The 16565-nt window shown below is 62.0% G+C and overlaps 1 protein-coding gene across 2 annotated transcripts in view; it reads left to right on the top strand.

The window, feature by feature from the left end:
- The first annotated feature begins 3045 nt into the window (after positions 1-3045).
- The window catches only part of KIF14 (kinesin family member 14), a 28923-nt gene continuing 15403 nt past the window's right edge, over positions 3046-16565 (top strand). For both annotated transcript variants that reach the window (XM_045818272.1, XM_045818264.1), the window contains exons 1-15: positions 3046-3111; positions 4649-5796; positions 7258-7512; positions 8457-8538; positions 9014-9112; positions 10081-10133; positions 10615-10645; positions 10955-11062; positions 13031-13147; positions 13460-13575; positions 14024-14196; positions 14359-14506; positions 14724-14787; positions 15084-15268; positions 16301-16403. In XM_045818272.1, coding sequence (XP_045674228.1) covers positions 4745-5796; positions 7258-7512; positions 8457-8538; positions 9014-9112; positions 10081-10133; positions 10615-10645; positions 10955-11062; positions 13031-13147; positions 13460-13575; positions 14024-14196; positions 14359-14506; positions 14724-14787; positions 15084-15268; positions 16301-16403 — 2586 coding nt within the window. In that variant the 5' untranslated portion in view covers positions 3046-3111; positions 4649-4744. The remainder of the gene's footprint in view (positions 3112-4648; positions 5797-7257; positions 7513-8456; positions 8539-9013; positions 9113-10080; positions 10134-10614; positions 10646-10954; positions 11063-13030; positions 13148-13459; positions 13576-14023; positions 14197-14358; positions 14507-14723; positions 14788-15083; positions 15269-16300; positions 16404-16565) is intronic.

The following is a 16565-nucleotide window of genomic DNA, read 5'->3' as shown; positions in this document are numbered from 1 at the left end:
TTAATACACCGTTAGAAGACCGAAGTCACATGTCGTTTCTGTGACGTTGGACAGCCTGCCTCTGACTTCCAGGCGGGGGCAGGTTCCCCGGGTGGCAGTGTGCATCCCCCGTGGGGAACCTCAGGAGAGGGGGAGCCCACGGATCAGCTAGAGGTTAGTTTTCGTTTTCTTCTCTCAGGGGCGTATCAGGCTGCTCAAGGTCGCTCGTTACCGGAGTGGACGTCTGGGGCCCGTGAACGCCTGTGGTGCAGGAATTCGTGGGTAACACCGAAGCAACGCGGCGGGGAGACGTAAAGGACAGGGCGAACGGGACTAGTGCTTGGGGTGTAGTCTCACACAAATGAAACCCGTGAGTCCATATAAGCCGACACCACGGCTTCTGGAGCCCCTGTTCGTCACGGGAGACAGAGAAGCACACCGTCGACTCGTTTGTACGCCAGAGGGAACTGAGAAAGTGCCCGTCCAAACAGAACACCCAACTGTCTCCGGTGCCCCAGACCGTGGCGTCTGGGGAGCGGGGAGGGAAGCAGAAGTCTTTCTGATGGTGGATTTCTTTGTTCCCGGAGTGAGTCAGAGCACGGGCTGTGATTAAGCCCTCTGCGGACGGCAGAAGCAGGCAGGAGCGTGCGGCTGGGTGCAGCGTGCGGCTGGGTGCAGCGTGCCGCCGCCGCGAGGCGCAGAAACACGTCCTCGCTCCCTCGGGACGCCTCTGAGTGCGATGCCTGCTGCCCAGGCGGCTTCCTGTGGTCCGCCGCCCTTTTAAAGCCACAAATAGGGGAAGCAATCACTTGGCAAAATCTCTTTCTCTGTTTTCCAAATGAGAAAACTAATTCCTATAAATGGGCAAACTACAGGTGGTTCTGAAAAACAACTAATGGGTGTCGTTTTAGACAACTCTAGACATTGTAGACGTGGCTAGCATTGAAATTCACCAATAAGAGAAATGACACGATAAACCATTTAGGGGCAAACACGGACAGCTGAGTGACGGACTGGGACACACTCAACATCCTTACTGAGACCATCGGATATCTGCTTTTGTACTTAACTCCGTGGCTGTTTCATTCTCCACTGTAGGAAAACAGCTACATTTCTACTGGGAAGAGTCAGCATTGTTTCCAACAGGGTGTCAGAAATGACCTTGAGCCATGTTGGCGGGGCACAGTGGGAAGAAGGCACCTGACTGAAGGTCAGACTTGGCCTTTTGGAGAAACTGTCCATCCTAAGCGGACCCTAGAGCTTCCTCTAGGCAAAAATGGGTTACCCTGTAGGCTCTGGGGCTGACGGTGGTTTCTGAACCTTACTAATCGTCTCTGGAATGAAACCTGCATGATTCAAAGAGGAAGGAGCGTCTGGAACATTTGCTAATCCCTGAGCTCTCTTCTTTCTATATTGAGAAAGGATTACTAGCTTAATGTAATTGTTTCTTTTCAAATCACTGGCAGAACTGCCAAATGCATTTAGACTGAATCACTGAGTGATCACCACTGACCTCATAAAGACTTCATCCATCAGACCAGACCAAAACCAAATCAAGCAAGCGCATAATTCCAAGACTCCTGGTCTGACAAGAGTATTCATTCAAATTTAGAGGGTACACATTTGAAACTGTGTTTGTGTTTGTTTAACTCTGCTTATCAGAGTCACAGAAACCTGGGAGCCAGAAAGAACCCTCACAGAAGCAGTTGTACCACAACTAGTGCTGGGGAACCCGGGCAATGACGCCCAGTTTCCTGAGCTCTGAACTTGACCATGACTTAACAGATGTGTAATCTCAGGCAAGCTCCTCCACTTCCTGGAGACTCAGTTTCCCTCCCTTACGGGAGAGCAGTCCTCATAACTGCAGCAGCTCCCTGTAGGGGTGTGCACAGGGAAGGCACTCAGGAATTGCCAGCCGTGACCGTTGAACGCAGGGACAGCGCCTCCCGGGTGAAGGCACTGCAGGAAAGAGATGGGTGGTCCCACCATGAGGGGGTGGCGGGGCTTCCGCTGGAAGCAGGTGCTGTGCTCTCAGCTCTTCTCAGCTCGGTCCTTTGGATTTGACAATCACTCCTTTCCATTGACCTATTGCGCCTCTTTGTTACGGACCCAAAGGCAACTCAACACCAACACCCACACAGCAGGAAAATACAGCCCGCATTTTAACAATGAAAAGATTATGAAATCGAATCAACGTAGTAAATTTGTATTCTAAGAGACCGTTAAATGGCCCGAGAGAATGGTGTTTCTTTAAACCTTAACCCAATTAATCTAGAAGGCCTCCAAAGTGCTTGCTCTGCTTCTGAACTGTTTTCTTTCCGTGTGTCTCCCTCTGGCGGAATAAAACAATACTTGCTCTTATTTTCAGAATAAGGGGGTTGTTTGGGATAGGTTTCGCTCGGGTTCAGGTAGTGGAACTTGTCGAAAAACGTCCTGCCGGGATGGGAATCTTTGCACCGTCCGCCTAATTCGTACTTTCATAATTCTTAGGGAGCGGCGTCTTCGCAGTTGTGATACGTGCCATTCTTCCACGGCTTTAGAGCATTCAAGGCATTGAGCGTCTCTCCGGTTCGGGATTTTCGGGGTCCAGTGGGAAGAGGCCCATGTCAGACATTCGGTCCAGCTCCCATCCCCGCGCTCCGCGTCGGAGACACTGGGAAAGGGTCGTTGTGATTCACGTGGGAGCAAACAGCCGTTTTGACGGCGCGGAGGTGGGTGGACTCCACGCTTCCTTTACGCGGAGGAGCGACAAGTGTCACTGTCCTTGTTCTCATCAGACACCCACGTCAGCGACGGCCACCTGCGGCCCAGACCCCTGTCGAGGGCCGGGAGTGTCCACCGTCCACACTCCGAGCCACCCAGCCACCGGCGCTTCCGGGGGGGGGCGGTGACGGGAAGTGAAGGCGCGGCGCCTGACGCGCCGTCCCGCAGCCAATCAAAAGGCGGCGTCGACGTGACGCAAGCAGCTAATAATAACGCGACGTCCACCAGCCAATCAGGAGGCGACCCCGACGCAACGCCAGCAGCCAATCAGAAGACGGGGCGCCCATTCAAATTGTGGTCATCCCGGGAGCGGGCCGTGAGTGTTGCGGGCGCGGCGCCCGGGCGTCTCCGGGTTGGGGAACGTGAGAGGTACGGGTGCCGTGCGGGGCGCGCGGCCGGTGGTCTCGGCTCTCCGCACCCGCGAGCCACGGCGCCCCGGTCGCGGCCCCGGAGGAGGTTCCGGCCCCCGGGGAGGAGGGGAAGAGGGGAGGCAGGGAGGGCGTGGCGGCTGGACCTCAGGCCGGGCGCTGTCACCGCCGGAGGCTCTCCCGGCGGCACGGGAAGGTCCGCTCGCCGTCCCGCCCTCGCGGTGACCGGCTGGGGGCAGAACCCCGGGACGCCGGGGAAGGGCAGGCGGCGACTCCTCTCCCTGGCGTCGGTGCCGGTCTGATGGAGAACCTCCCCGACCTTCCCGTCGTTTCGCGTGGGGAGCAAAGAGTTTGCAGCTGCGGCGGGGCGTCCGGCCTTTCCAGTCCTGCCGTCGCAGGAGGAAGGCGCTCTGCTTGGAGCCGAAAGCTTGGCCGGAGGGGCTAAACCCAGGCGGTTGTTGCTGGGACTTGGAAAGACCTCCTTGAAAACTAACTTATCGTGTTCCCGGACAGCAGTGCTCCAGGGAACAGCTGGACCAGGTGTCGTCACTGTGCAGGGGAGCCAGGCACCGGGCGCAAAGGCCTGTCTGCACGGACACGGCCCGTTTGGTGCAGAGTCGGCTGCACCGCTGTCCCCCCCCCCCCCCCCTAAGCTTCCATGCTGGGTGGACGCTGCTGACCACCCTTTGCACACACCTGGGGTCATGACTGGTCTCAGCCCGTGAATAACCGGCCTGGTGGCGGGGCCAGCCCTTTGGCTCCGCTTGGGGCTGCAAGGCGCCCTGCAGCGGTGCCCATCCGGAAGCTTTGAGACAAGGACAGGTTCACTACTCACAGCACTGGGGGCCTCTTCCACCGCTGGGGAGGGCGACGCCAGGGTCCTGGCTCCTGGCTCGTTGGGAGCCATGGCCCTGAGGACCGCCCAGGAAGCCCCCGTGGTGTCTGGGGTTATCAAGGTCAGGGCACTTAGGTGTGTGTTACGGGCTCCGACTCCCGGGAACCCTGTGAATGAGTGGTGCCCACAGCGTCCTGCCCTCACAGCCCTGCTCCGCCCTGGGGACACAGCCTGTGGCCCCTTCCTCGGAGTCTGTCCACCTCCCGGCCGGTCCCCTCCTTCCTGCGGCCTCTGCCGTCCCCGTGTTCCTGTCTTGTCCAACGACGCTGCCTTCTCACAACGAGCCCCAAGTAGCGCAGCCTCAGCGTCGCGGGTCTGTCTCCAGGATCCGATTATTCTACTGCAGGGGCGTCAAACTCACTTTCTCCGGGGGCCACATCAGCCTCGCGGTTGCCTTCAAAGGGCTGACTGTGATGGTTGGACTGTGTACATGTAACTGCTCCTTAACTGTTAAGTGACAGTTCAGCGCTGCCGCCGGGTAGAAACGAGGTGCCGGGCTGGGTTTGGCCCACGGGCCTTGTGTCTGCCCGCTGCGTTCCAGTGCACTCCTCGGGGAAGCTGCTTTCACAGTGAAAGGTTCTGGTATTTTTAAAGCCTGTTTGCAGTCTGTGCAATAATTTTTTTTCTCTTTGTAATTTAACAGATCCTTTTGGAGACGGACAGGCTGGAGGTCAAACGAGCATCCAGAGAAGAGCTTAGGTCCATGGACAGCCTTCTTTGGAAATAACTCTCTGCCACGATGTCAGCGCCCGCGGCGCGCAGTCGGAATACCGGTGACGCCCTGGGTGTGCCTTCTTCCCTAAAGGGCCCATCCGCGAATGGTCTCGGCCTCGGGAGCAGCCAGAAGCTGCGCGCGAAGTCGGCCGTGTGCGAGCGCGAGAACGACGACCCTTCGCGGGGCTCCGCCGGGAGGCGCGGAGAGGTAAACTGCACCTACGTCATTTCTGCCCGTCAAACGCCCGGGGACACGGCCCTCACCCCCAGCCCCGCCGGCCGACTGGCCCTTCAGAGGAGAGTTACAAGGAACAGAGAGTCCTCGTTGCTGGGGACTGGGCTGGGAGAGTCCCCCGGAAAAGTGGCGGAGACAAGCCTCACGCTACAGCGGCGCGCTCCAACAGGCTCCGCGGGCCGGCGCACCGCGGCGCGCACCGCGGCGGGGGCTCCGAGGGAGACCGGCGCAGGCGCAACGACGGTCAGTGGTGACACCCGCTCGCTGGCTGCGCCGGCGGCGCCCTCCGCGGAAGGCACGAAAGACGCTGAGCCGCTGGCTGGCGAGAAATGCAAGGAACGACTTTCTGCCCTCAGCGGGGCGGATGACAGCGTGACACTGCAGTACTTGCGACACAGCACGCCGGTCGGCCCCCGGAGTCGGACCCAGGTTGAGCGATCAGGACACCTGGCCGGGAAACCGGCGCAGAGCAAGTGGGACACCCAGGTGCCGGGGCCGGGAAACTCGCGTCACCCCAGCGCTGGGAAGGACGCTGCGAAAACCACGCCTGAGTTCGGGAGCTCAGAGACGAGGACACCTGCCAAGCGCCCCGCGGAGCCCAGGCTGACCCCGCGGGCCGGCGCGCCGCGGCTCAAGAGGCCGGAAACCAGCTCGCCCGGCTTCCAGGTCCGACCAAAGCCGAAAGGCTCCCTTCTGGCCAACAAGGGGGAAGGGTCCCAAGAACGCACGCTTCCTCCCCAGGAAGAGAGTGCGGTCGGGGGCACCGCCGCAGAGAGAGGCCCCTTAAAAGTGGAGAGCAGCCAGGTGACGGTGGCCGTGCGCGTGCGGCCTTTCAGCAAGAGGTACGTGCCACCTTGCGACGCCGGGGCCAGGCTGCCGACGCGGGGGTGCCCGGTCCTCCCCGCCTGCGGGTGGGGCTGTTTCCACCCAGAGAGGACTCGGAGGCTGCGCCGTAGCTGCAGTGCGCTGGTTGTTTGGGGGGATTGGCTGTGAAGTTACAGAGTTGAAACCACCATGTTTGGCAGATGCAAGGTTTTCCAGACGTGCTGCTTTTAGGAAGTCTGGGTGACGTAAGCCTTTGGTGTGGTCTGCTCTCAAGTCTGCCTTATACAGTGGGGCCGCCGACCACCCCCTTCAGAGGAGCCACCTTGGGCCTCCCACCCCAAGAGCTCCTTCCAGACCCTTCTGGGGCGGCAGCCGTCCCCACTGGCGTCTCTGATACGGGTGCTTGGAGGGGCGGCCACTCGTCAGATGCGATTCTGACGGCAGAACCATCTCTCGTTCAAGTGTCGGGGGTGGGACAGTCGCAGGCGACATGTCGGGTTGGGGAAGACGGACGTGACACAATGTGCTCGCGGTGTCTCGTTATTTTCCAACACTGTGCGGGCCGCCGCACGGGGGCTCAGCCTCTGGTCAGGACGTGAAGGGGCAGCAGTTACGGGCAAGTCACACAGAGAAATGTGGCCTTTGGGGACAGAGTGGGGTTGGTGGTGAGGAGGGCTGGGGAGCGCGATCGGACAGAGTGGGGAACCCGACAGAAGAGCCGTGGGAGCCGTGGAGGGGAGCGCGGCGGCGGCGGGGAGAGCAGGCCAGCGGCGCCGGGCCCGGGGTGGGGGGACCGTCCCTGGGCCCAGCGGAAGCACCCTGTCTGCACGGTGGGTGGAGGACACCCCCACCGCAGCGACGAGGGGCTGGCTTCCAGGGCCGATTCTGATCTAAAGTGGAGTTGGGGGCAGCAAAGGGACACCTGGGGCCAGACCAGGACCTACCGCCTTCTGCGGACCTTGAGCAAGGGAGACACTTCCTCCGAGTCTGCGGTGGACGGAGGGTGGGCGTGAAGGTCGTGGCTCTGAGGGCGGGAGGGACCCGTGCGGTGGCGGGGACACCGAGAGTCACACCGACGTTTACCCAGGTTTGCTGAGATGGCACTGGGACACCTTTCTGTAGATTCACCTTCCGAAACCTCTTTACAGCATGTTAAAAATCAGTGTCCGGCCTTGAGCCGGGGGTCCGGGTGGGTCCCAGGAGCAGGAAAGGGAGAGTCCGAGAGGAAAGGGTGGGGCGGGGAGACTGGGAGCAGGGCCGGCTTTCGGGGACAGGCCTGAGCTGCACTGCCCCCGGCCCTCGGCCTGGGCACGCCCCGTCGCTCTGTCTGCGGCTCAGCACCTTCCACGGGAAACGGAGGCATGAGCTTGTCCCGGGGGGAGGCCCCTTTCCCCGCGCCCCGCGGTTCCTGTGCTCCCTGGGGTGCTGCTCACACCAGCGGCAGTGACTGGCGTTTTCCCCTGTGCTCCTTCCACAAGGGAAAGGGACGAGAACTCAGCCCAGGTGGTCTTCATGGACGGGGAGGAGATCGCCGTGAGACACCCTGACATGAGGCACGTGTACAACTTTGTCTACGACGTCTCCTTCTGGTCCTTCGACGAGGGTCACCCGTGCTACGCCGGCCAGGCCGCCGTGTACGGGACCCTGGCGGCCCCCCTCCTCGCCCGCGCCCTGGAAGGCTACAACGCCTGCCTCTTCGCCTACGGGCAGACCGGCTCCGGGAAGTCCTACACGTGAGTTTCGGGGCAGATGTGGCTCTGCAGAAAGGCTCACATCTTTTTTTTTTTTTAAACCTCACCCGAGGACACGCTTATTGATTTTAGAGAGAGGGGGAGGGAAGGAGAGAGACAGAGAAATTTCGACGTGAGGGAGAAACATTGGTCGGTTGCCTCTCATACCTGCCCAGACCTGGGACCAGACCCACAACCCAGGCATGTGCCCTGACTGGGAATCGAACTGGTGACCTTTCGGTTTACGGGACAAAGCTCTGACCCACGGAGCCACACCAGCCGGGGAGGTTCACATCTTTCGTGAGAAGCATCGTGGTTTGATAGAAAGCACGCAGTCTGGAAACCACGTGGATGTGGGCTCCAATCTCCTGCGTTTCACAAACCAGCTCTGCAAACGTGGTCCCGTCGCTCGGCCTCTGGGCTCCGGTTCACGCTGGCCCCATAAACACGGTCGGCCCGACTTGCTGGGCATGCGTCTGCCCCCTGGACCGGAGCCCGGCGAGGCTCTGCTGTGAGTGTCGTGGTGAGAATTAGAGGTCGGCCACCTGGCTGGAGGCTCGGTGAGCACGCCCGCCCGGAAGGGAGCAGTCAGCTGGTGGTTCCACCGCAGCCACGCTTTGCGGAGTTTCTGCCGTGGTGCAGGCGCTGTGCTAAAGCTTTCTCGCCCAGCCCTCTGAACTGGAGAGTTCCTGTGGGCCCCCTTTTCAGACCAGGACACGGAGGCTCACCGGGGCCAAGTGTCTCCCCAAGGTCACAGAGCTGACGAGGGCAGAATTGAGGTCGCACTTGGGTTGATGGGGCCCCAGCCACGCCCCCCCCCCGTCCTTAGACACAAATGACAGAGTTTAATTCACTGCTCCTGTGCCCTGCTCAACCCATGTCTCTGAGCAGGAGTTTTAAAATCTGGGATAGCTTTACTTTCGCCCCGTTCACAACGTGTTTTCCAGGATGATGGGGTTTGGTGAAGAACCAGGAATAATTCCAAGATTCTGTGAAGACCTTTTTGCTCAAGTCGCCAAGACCCCAGAGGTAGGTTCCCACGGTGCCCGCGGGCCTTCGCGTGGGGCCAGAGCAGAGGCTGACGCCCGGCCCTGCGTGGTCTGGGCACGGCTCCGGCCCCCGTCCGGGGACCGCACTGGCGTGAGACCCCAGCCCCCCGGGTCAGGTGGCCGCACTCCGGGGCCCCGCGTTCGCTCTCCGCCTCCCCAGCCTCTCCGGCCGCCCCGCTTCCTCCCCTTCCTGACTGGCCACTTTGTTCCCGGCCAGGACCCTCCTTAGGGGTCTGGACGTCCGGGCGCTGGCTCGCTCTCACCCACCGGAGGGTGTGTTTCTCTGCGCTCGGGCCTCGTGGAAGGAGGCCTGTCCGTTCAGACGGGGCCGTTTGCTGCTGTTGGGTTGTCAGAGTTTTCACACGTTCTGGGTCCTGGACCCTTGTCAGGGGCGCACTTTGCAAAGAATGCACGGACTTCAGAAACGAACTGCACGCTGTCTCTGTCCTGACCAGGTCAAACACCACTTCGAGATGAGCTTCTTCGAAATATACAACGAAAAAATCCACGACCTGCTGGTCTGCAAAGGTGAAAGTGGGCAGACAAAGCAACCGGTAAGGTCAAAGCCGTTTGTTACTGGTCCTCCCTTTCTGCTTTCACGACGCGTACGATTACACTCGTTCTCAGGATGACACACGTGGGCCCGGCCTCCACTGAGTGCCGTTGTGGGACCGCCGGTGCCCGGGGTCTGCCGTCTGACCGTGTCGTTGCCGAGTGAACGGTGGGAGTTCGGTTCCTCATTCAGTTCCACCTCCTTATTTTCAGCAAGCGTTGTGTGAATTAAAGATAAATACTTGTTCCGAGATGTGGCTGGACGACTGAAACACTCGGTCCCCAGAGTCTGCAACTCGGACATGGCCACGAAGGCTGTCGGGACTCGTGCTGTGATGGCAGCGATGCATTTCACCGCACCGTCTGGCGAACCGCTGTCCTGCAGATAGCGTTTCCCGGGAAACAGGACATTTCGCAAATGCGTGGGCTTTTTAAAAGCTGCTGTGAGAGTTAAAAGCTTCCACCTCTGAAAAGGGCCTTGGGGAGCGAGCAGCTGCGTCTTCAGGGGGGCCCCTGCTCGGCCCCCACCCGACCGGGGCAACCCCCCAGCCGCAAACCCGCCCGGGCTTCTCCTCTGTGCCCCTGCGTGGCTGGGATCTCCGGTCACAGCGCGTGCGCCGCGTGGTATAAGCCGACACAGTGTGAGGTGTCTGGGCTGTAGGGGCACAGTCTGGAGAGGCCCGTCAGGCCCGTGAGTGGCAGCTGCCGCGGGAGGTCGGCATGCACACGGCGGGGACTCGGGGACCATGGGGACACTGGGCGGCGGCCGGGCCCGCACAGGTGGCGGCCGTGGCGTGAGGCAGTTCCAGTGCCCCCGGGTCTGCGTGTGTGAGGCCCCGTGTGCAGGTCTCGCCTGTGCAAGGTGGACACACCTGTGCCTTAAACTTAAAGAGACGCAGGAAATGCCACTGCAAACTGTCCCCTGTGCACTGTCTCGCACCCTCACTGCCGCTCCTCTTGATCCCTGCAGCTGCGCGTCAGGGAGCACCCCGTGTCCGGGCCGTACGTCGAAGCTCTGACCGTGTAAGTAGCGTGCTGGCTGCGTGTTTGCCCGGAGGGCGGGCCTTGCCCAGCCCCCGCGGAGGCCTGGCCTGCAGCGTTCGCTGCGCTGAGTGGGAAACAGCGCCCCCACTCCAGTCCTCGTGCCGATTCCTCCAAGCAGACCGGGGAGGGGGGCTCCGGGGCACTGCACGCCCCGAGTGTGAGACAGGCCGAGGGTCACTCACTTCTCCTGTCGGCGCTCCCAGAGCTTTCTGGAAGGACGGGGCTCATCCGGGGAGTCTGGGGTGGTGCGGAGGCCCCCGAGCACCAGGTCCCCCCCCCCAGACACGCCGTGCGTGTTGCTGTGCGTGTCCCGGTGGTCTCAGGCCTGAGACCTGCGCACGCTGCCGGGTGGAGATGCCGAGGCGCCGCGCTGTGCCAGGAAAACCACACGGTTCGTTTCACGAGAGCGGAGTGCAGCCGGCAGCACAGCTGACTCTGTCCTCCTGCTTTTTAATCACAGGAATGCCGTGAGCTCCTACTCCGACGTCCAGGTAAGGGGTGCTTTGTCCCTCCACAGACAGAACGCTTCTCCTTAACCATCGTTTGGGTCAGCAAGAGCTTCATCTTGTTAGTGTCTCACGAGAGCTGCTCTGCTGCACCGAAGTGAGGGTGCCCCACCGAGTCAGCGCAGGGCCGCAGACGCCGCCTCCTGACGTCGCCTTTCCTGGTTCCGAGAGCAGAGGCGGACGACGGGCGGTGGGAGGGCGGCCAGCTGGGTGCTGCACGTTCCCCGAGGGTCTCCGTGGCGCCCCGGGCACGTGCCCCCGGTGTGACCTGGCCCCGCCGGCCTCTCTCCCCAGGGCTGGCTGGAGCTGGGCAGCAAGCAGAGGGCCACGGCCGCCACGGGGATGAACGACAAGAGCTCCCGGTCCCACGCGGTGCTGTCCCTGCTGGTGACCCGCACGCAGGTGGGCCGCCCGGTCTTTCTAAACCAGGGGCGGAGTCAGCGTTCTGTCCATCGGTCGTGATGTCACTGACGTTGCATCAGTATGTGGCGATACGTTATCAGTGATGCTCGGGGATCACTGGACAGTGTTTGGAAAGTCGTATCGGAAAGTAAAGGGTTTTACTCAGCCGTAGGCCCGTTGCTGCAGTCAAACCCCTCTAAACCTTTGGTGACTGCTGTTTGAGCTGCGTCACCATCTGTGAGTGTGTCTCAGCTGTGTCACCGTCTGTGAGTCCGTGTCTCAGCTGTGTCACCGTCTGTGAGTCCGTGTCTCAGCTGTGTCACCGTCTGTGAGTGTGTGTCTCAGCTGTGTCACCGTCTGTGAGTCCGTGTCTCAGCTGTGTCACCGTCTGTGAGTCCGTGTCTCAGCTGTGTCACCGTCTGTGAGTGTGTGTCTCAGCTGTGTCACCGTCTGTGAGTCCGTGTCTCAGCTGTGTCACCGTCTGTGAGTGTGTGTCTCAGCTGTGTCACCGTCTGTGAGTCCGTGTCTCAGCTGTGTCACCGTCTGTGAGTGTGTGTCTCAGCTGTGTCACCGTCTGTGAGTGTGTGTCTCAGCTGTGTCACCGTCTGTGAGTGTGTGTCTCAGCTGTGTCACCGTCTGTGAGTGTGTGTCTCAGCTGTGTCACCGTCTGTGAGTGTGTGTCTCAGCTGTGTCACCGTCTGTGAGTCCGTGTCTCAGCTGTGTCACCGTCTGTGAGTCCGTGTCTCAGCTGTGTCACCGTCTGTGAGTGTGTGTCTCAGCTGTGTCACCGTCTGTGAGTCCGTGTCTCAGCTGTGTCACCGTCTGTGAGTGTGTGTCTCAGCTGTGTCACCGTCTGTGAGTCCGTGTCTCAGCTGTGTCACCGTCTGTGAGTCCGTGTCTCAGCTGTGTCACCGTCTGTGAGTGTGTGTCTCAGCTGTGTCACCGTCTGTGAGTCCGTGTCTCAGCTGTGTCACCGTCTGTGAGTCCGTGTCTCAGCTGTGCCACCGTCTGTGAGTGTGTGTCTCAGCTGTGTCACCGTCTGTGAGTCCGTGTCTCAGCTGTGTCACCGTCTGTGAGTCCGTGTCTCAGCTGTGCCACCGTCTGTGAGTGTGTGTCTCAGCTGTGTCACCGTCTGTGAGTCCGTGTCTCAGCTGTGTCACCGTCTGTGAGTCCGTGTCTCAGCTGTGTCACCGTCTGTGAGTCCGTGTCTCAGCTGTGTCACCGTCTGTGAGTGTGTGTCTCAGCTGTGTCACCGTCTGTGAGTGTGTGTCTCAGCTGTGTCACCGTCTGTGAGTCCGTGTCTCAGCTGTGCCACCGTCTGTGAGTCTGTGTCTCAGCTGTGTCACCGTCTGTGAGTCCGTGTCTCAGCTGTGCCACCGTCTGTGAGTGTGTGTCTCAGCTGTGTCACTGTCTGTGAGTCTGTCTCAGCTGTGCCACCGTCTGTGAGTGTGTGTCTCAGCTGTGCCACCGTCTGTGAGTCTGTCTCAGCTGTGTCACCGTCTGTGAGTCTGTGTCTCAGCTGTGTCACTGGAACAGTTCACAGGGCCCGCGACAGCTGGCAGCCACTGCGATTCTTTGCACAGTATTTTTTACATCTGCCAAATATTCTGACTGGCAGCTCCTTAGGTTCTCCTCTGCCGCGGAGCGTTTATGTTGCTCTCAAGCCCTTGCCCCTTTAATGCTGGGACACACCCCTCTGCCCTTCAACCCATCTGTGGCGTGTCCTTGACGTGGTTGTGTCCTCGGGGTTTGTCCCTTCCAGGTCCGGCCCTTCGTTCCGGCCGGTCCCGGCGCTGTGCACGCAGCCTGGGTTCCTTCTGGGTGGCCCCTTAGCGCAGGCTCAAGGAGGGACCCTTTCAGAAACAAGTGGCTGGCTTGAACCCCATGCAGCTGTCCCTTCTGAAGACTCGTGTTGACGGCAAGTCACGGGAACTCACCACGTGTCCTTTTCATGCCATTTTGCCGCAGACGGAGTGTGTGGACGGGGAGGAGCTGGAGCACAGGGTGACCAGCCGCGTGAACCTCGTGGACCTGGCGGGCAGCGAGCGCTGCGGCCCGGCCGGGACCTGCGGGCAGCAGCTCAGGGTGAGGGGCGTCCCCAGGGGGCGGGGCGCCGCCCGGGGCGTGGTCTCCAGGGGACTGCGCACGAAGTAGACCCGAACGAAGTAGACCCGCATCAACGACCAGGTCCGCCTCCGCCTGCGGCTGGCGGGCCGCACCGCCGGGGTCGGCGGGAAAGCCGCGCTTTGGGGCTGGGGTGAGCGCTGCCCAGTACGGCTGGTGGTTTGGGGGCGACAGGGGTTCGTCGGTGGCCGTGGGGGGGGGGAGCACGGTTGCGGGGCGCGTGCGTTCCGAGCAGAGACTGGGCACTGAAGCGCGCTTCTCCCCCGCACACAGGAAGGCGTGAGCATCAACAGGTCCTTGCTGACCCTGGGCAAGGTGGTGTCCGCGCTTGCGGAACACGGAGGCCGGAAGGGGGTGTTTGTCCCCTACCGCGAGTCGGTGCTCACATGGCAAGTGTCCTTTGAACTTGAAAGGGTCGTTGGGTAACCTGGGGCCAAACCGCCCGGGCCGGGCCTCGCTCTGTGAGGCGGGCGGCCACCGCGCTGCCCTCAGTTCACCATCTTCGCCACGTACTGGGCACCTACCTGCGCCACAAGGCCGTGGTGTAGCGCTGGGCAGAGGTGACCGAGACAGCCGGCGCCTTTCCGGAGGTGCCCAGGGCACCGAGTGCCGGGGGCTGCGCGCTGCCCGCAGTGTAAACCCGTGCGCGCACGGCCGCTTCACCGAGCCGCGCGCACGGTGCGGGCGGAGCCGAGTGCTCGCGAGATCCGGGAGGAACGCGCGCTGAGGCCCAGAGCGCAGCGTGGCCTCCTGGGCCCCGCGTGCGGCTTTGTGCTGCGCGGACCGTCGCCGACGGGGTTGTGCGAGCGAAGCCCAATGACGGCCTTTCCCCCGAAGGCTGCTGAAGGAGAGCCTGGGCGGCAACTCGAAGACGGCCATGGTTGCCACGGTCAGCCCGGCCGCCAGCAGCGTGGAGGAGACCCTGAGCACGCTGCGCTACGCGCGCCAGGCCCGCAGCATCGTCAACGTGGCGCGCGTGAACGAGGACGCGAGCGCGCAGCTCATCCGAGGTGGGCGTGGCGCGGGCTCCCGCGCGGGTCAAGGCTGGGTGGGGGTTCCTGGGTGACGCTGGGGGGGGGGGGCAGGGAAGCCGAAGGTGGAGGAGTGTGCCCACGGCGAGAATTATTCTAGATCAGATATCACCGGTCGTGCGTGTTTCTGTAAATACTTAGACTTGAAAGCAGAAATTGAAAAGCTGAAAGCGGCTCAAAGAAGCCATCAGAACATCGACCCGGAACGATACCGGCTCTGTCGGCAAGAAGTAGCCTCGCTGAGAATGCAGCTGCACCGGCAGGAGCGGGACATGGCGGAGATGCAGAGGTGGGCGGGGCCGCCGTGCCCAGGGGCGGGGCGGGGGGCGGTCCGCGCTCGGTCCTTCCCGGCTCCCCACGGGAACGCAGCAGCCACCTCCAGACCACCTCGGTCCTTCCGCAGTGGTTTCCTAACCCTTGCGGACTGTCTGTTGATTCTTAACCACGTATACGTAAATATACCTGTATGTGTTTGTAGCTGTTTTATTTTGTTTGTCTTTGGAAAGGGCGTGGAAAGAAAAATTTGAAGAAGCGGAAAGGAGAAAGCATGAGGAAATGAAGGAGTTACAGGTATGGTCTCCCCGTTCTCGCCGACGGAGAAGGTGCGGTCGCCGGCAGATCCGTGCGTGCCGCGCCCCGACGTGCAGGAGGAAGGGCCGGAGTGGGGGCCAGGGTGCCGCGGGCCAGTGAGGGTGCGACTGCTTTGGCGGTCAGCTCGCCGGACAGGTAGCGCCCAGACGAGCGAGCTGGGCCGCTGCTCGCCACACGCTTCTGCTGCGCCGGCGTGGGGAGCCTTCCTCCTCCTTCAGGGACTTCGCAGCTTTGTGCTGGGGGTCACGGTTGGCTTCCTCTCTGCCCCCCACCAGAAAGCAGGCATCGCCTTCCGTATGGACACCTGCTCGCCAAGCCTGGTCAACCTCAGTGCCGACCCCCAGCTGTCCGAGACGCTGTTCTACGTGATAAAAGAAGGCACCACCACCGTGGGCAAGGGCGGCCCCACCTCCAGCCCCGACATCCGGCTGTCTGGGGTGCTGGTGGCCGAGGACCACTGGTAAGTGTCCGCCTCTCAGAAAACTCGGCACCTGGCCGGTTTCCCGTCAGCGCCCAGATCTCGGTCCGAGGCGCGGGGGGTGCTGAACCTTGGGGTCTTCCCTCACTCGTAGCTCTCGCAGGAAATGACGTCCGAGGGCCCTGTGAGGACGGGCTGGGGCGTGAAGTTACGACACCCTCACCGTGTCTCAGGCCGCCCACTGGCGGGGGGGACGGGCTGTCTTGGCACCGCGGGCACAGGCGGGGGACCGAGGGCCTGGGCGGGCGGACCGGCGGGGAGCTCCGTGCCGTGTGTGCTCTGTGCCCCTGCGCCCGCCCGGTGGCAGCTGCTGTGGGGGCGGTGGCACGCGTGTGACCTGTCCGGGGCCCCGTGTGTTCTTAGGGGACATCGCTGCTTCTGTGACCAGCCGTGCTCACACAGAGCGCGGCCCAGAGTGGGGGGGCCACCGCTTCCCCGTTCCTCTCCCGCCCCGTCAGTCCAGAGATGGGCTGGACTCTGGGGCTTCTCTCCTGTGCTCTGAACAAGATGACCCAGAGGACCACCGAGCGTCTGCAGCTGCGGCCGCAGGGTCTCACCTGCCAGTTGGGTTCGGCCGGGGGCCCTCGTCTCCCCGCCCCCCCCCGGCCCCCCCCCCCGCCCGCCGCGACACCTGCTCCGTTATCACGACTCTGTGTCAGCCCGGACAGGCAGAAACGTAAAAAACAGGAACACTGTAAATCTGTTCCATTTAGCGGTAAACCATTATCGATATTTTAATGTTTTTGTTGAATTTTCTCTGTTTTGGGTGTTTTCTTAAAGCAGTTATGCTGAAAATGCAGGTACTGCCCTTCCTCCCTGCCCGGTGGGCGAAGGGCGGGGGAGGCCAGGCCTTCCCGGCAACACCCCGGAGTCGGGTCAGAGGGGGGGCATCTCGTGTCACTGCTGTCGTGAAGGGTCTGGGCCCTGACCCGGGCGGACAGCCCGAGCGCCCGCTCCCTCCGCCCCACTCTGCCCTCCGCGCCGCCGTGGCAACAGCCTGCGTCTCTCCCACAGCACCATCCGACACGTCGGCGGGGCTGTGAGCCTCGTCCCCCTGGGGGAGGCCAAGACCTACGTGAACGGCAGGCTCCTCTTGGAGCCCACGGAGCTGCACCATGTAAGTGGGCGGGCGCCGGGGTGGGACAGGGTGCCGGGCTCCGGGCCGGCGCCGCTCCGTTTCTTTGCGGTTCGGCCCGGGAATGCCCTGTGCGGCCCGTCCGTCTGCCGGGGCGAGAGGGGGCCTGCACCTCGGCCCGGTGCTGACTCAGCGTCTGCGGGA

This window comes from Phyllostomus hastatus, unplaced genomic scaffold (genome assembly GCF_019186645.2).
Source record: "Phyllostomus hastatus isolate PE091 unplaced genomic scaffold, TTU_PhHast_1.1 phas_contig_148, whole genome shotgun sequence".
Lineage (NCBI taxonomy): Eukaryota > Metazoa > Chordata > Mammalia > Chiroptera > Phyllostomidae > Phyllostomus > Phyllostomus hastatus.
This window is presented reverse-complemented; position numbering and strand designations above follow the sequence as displayed.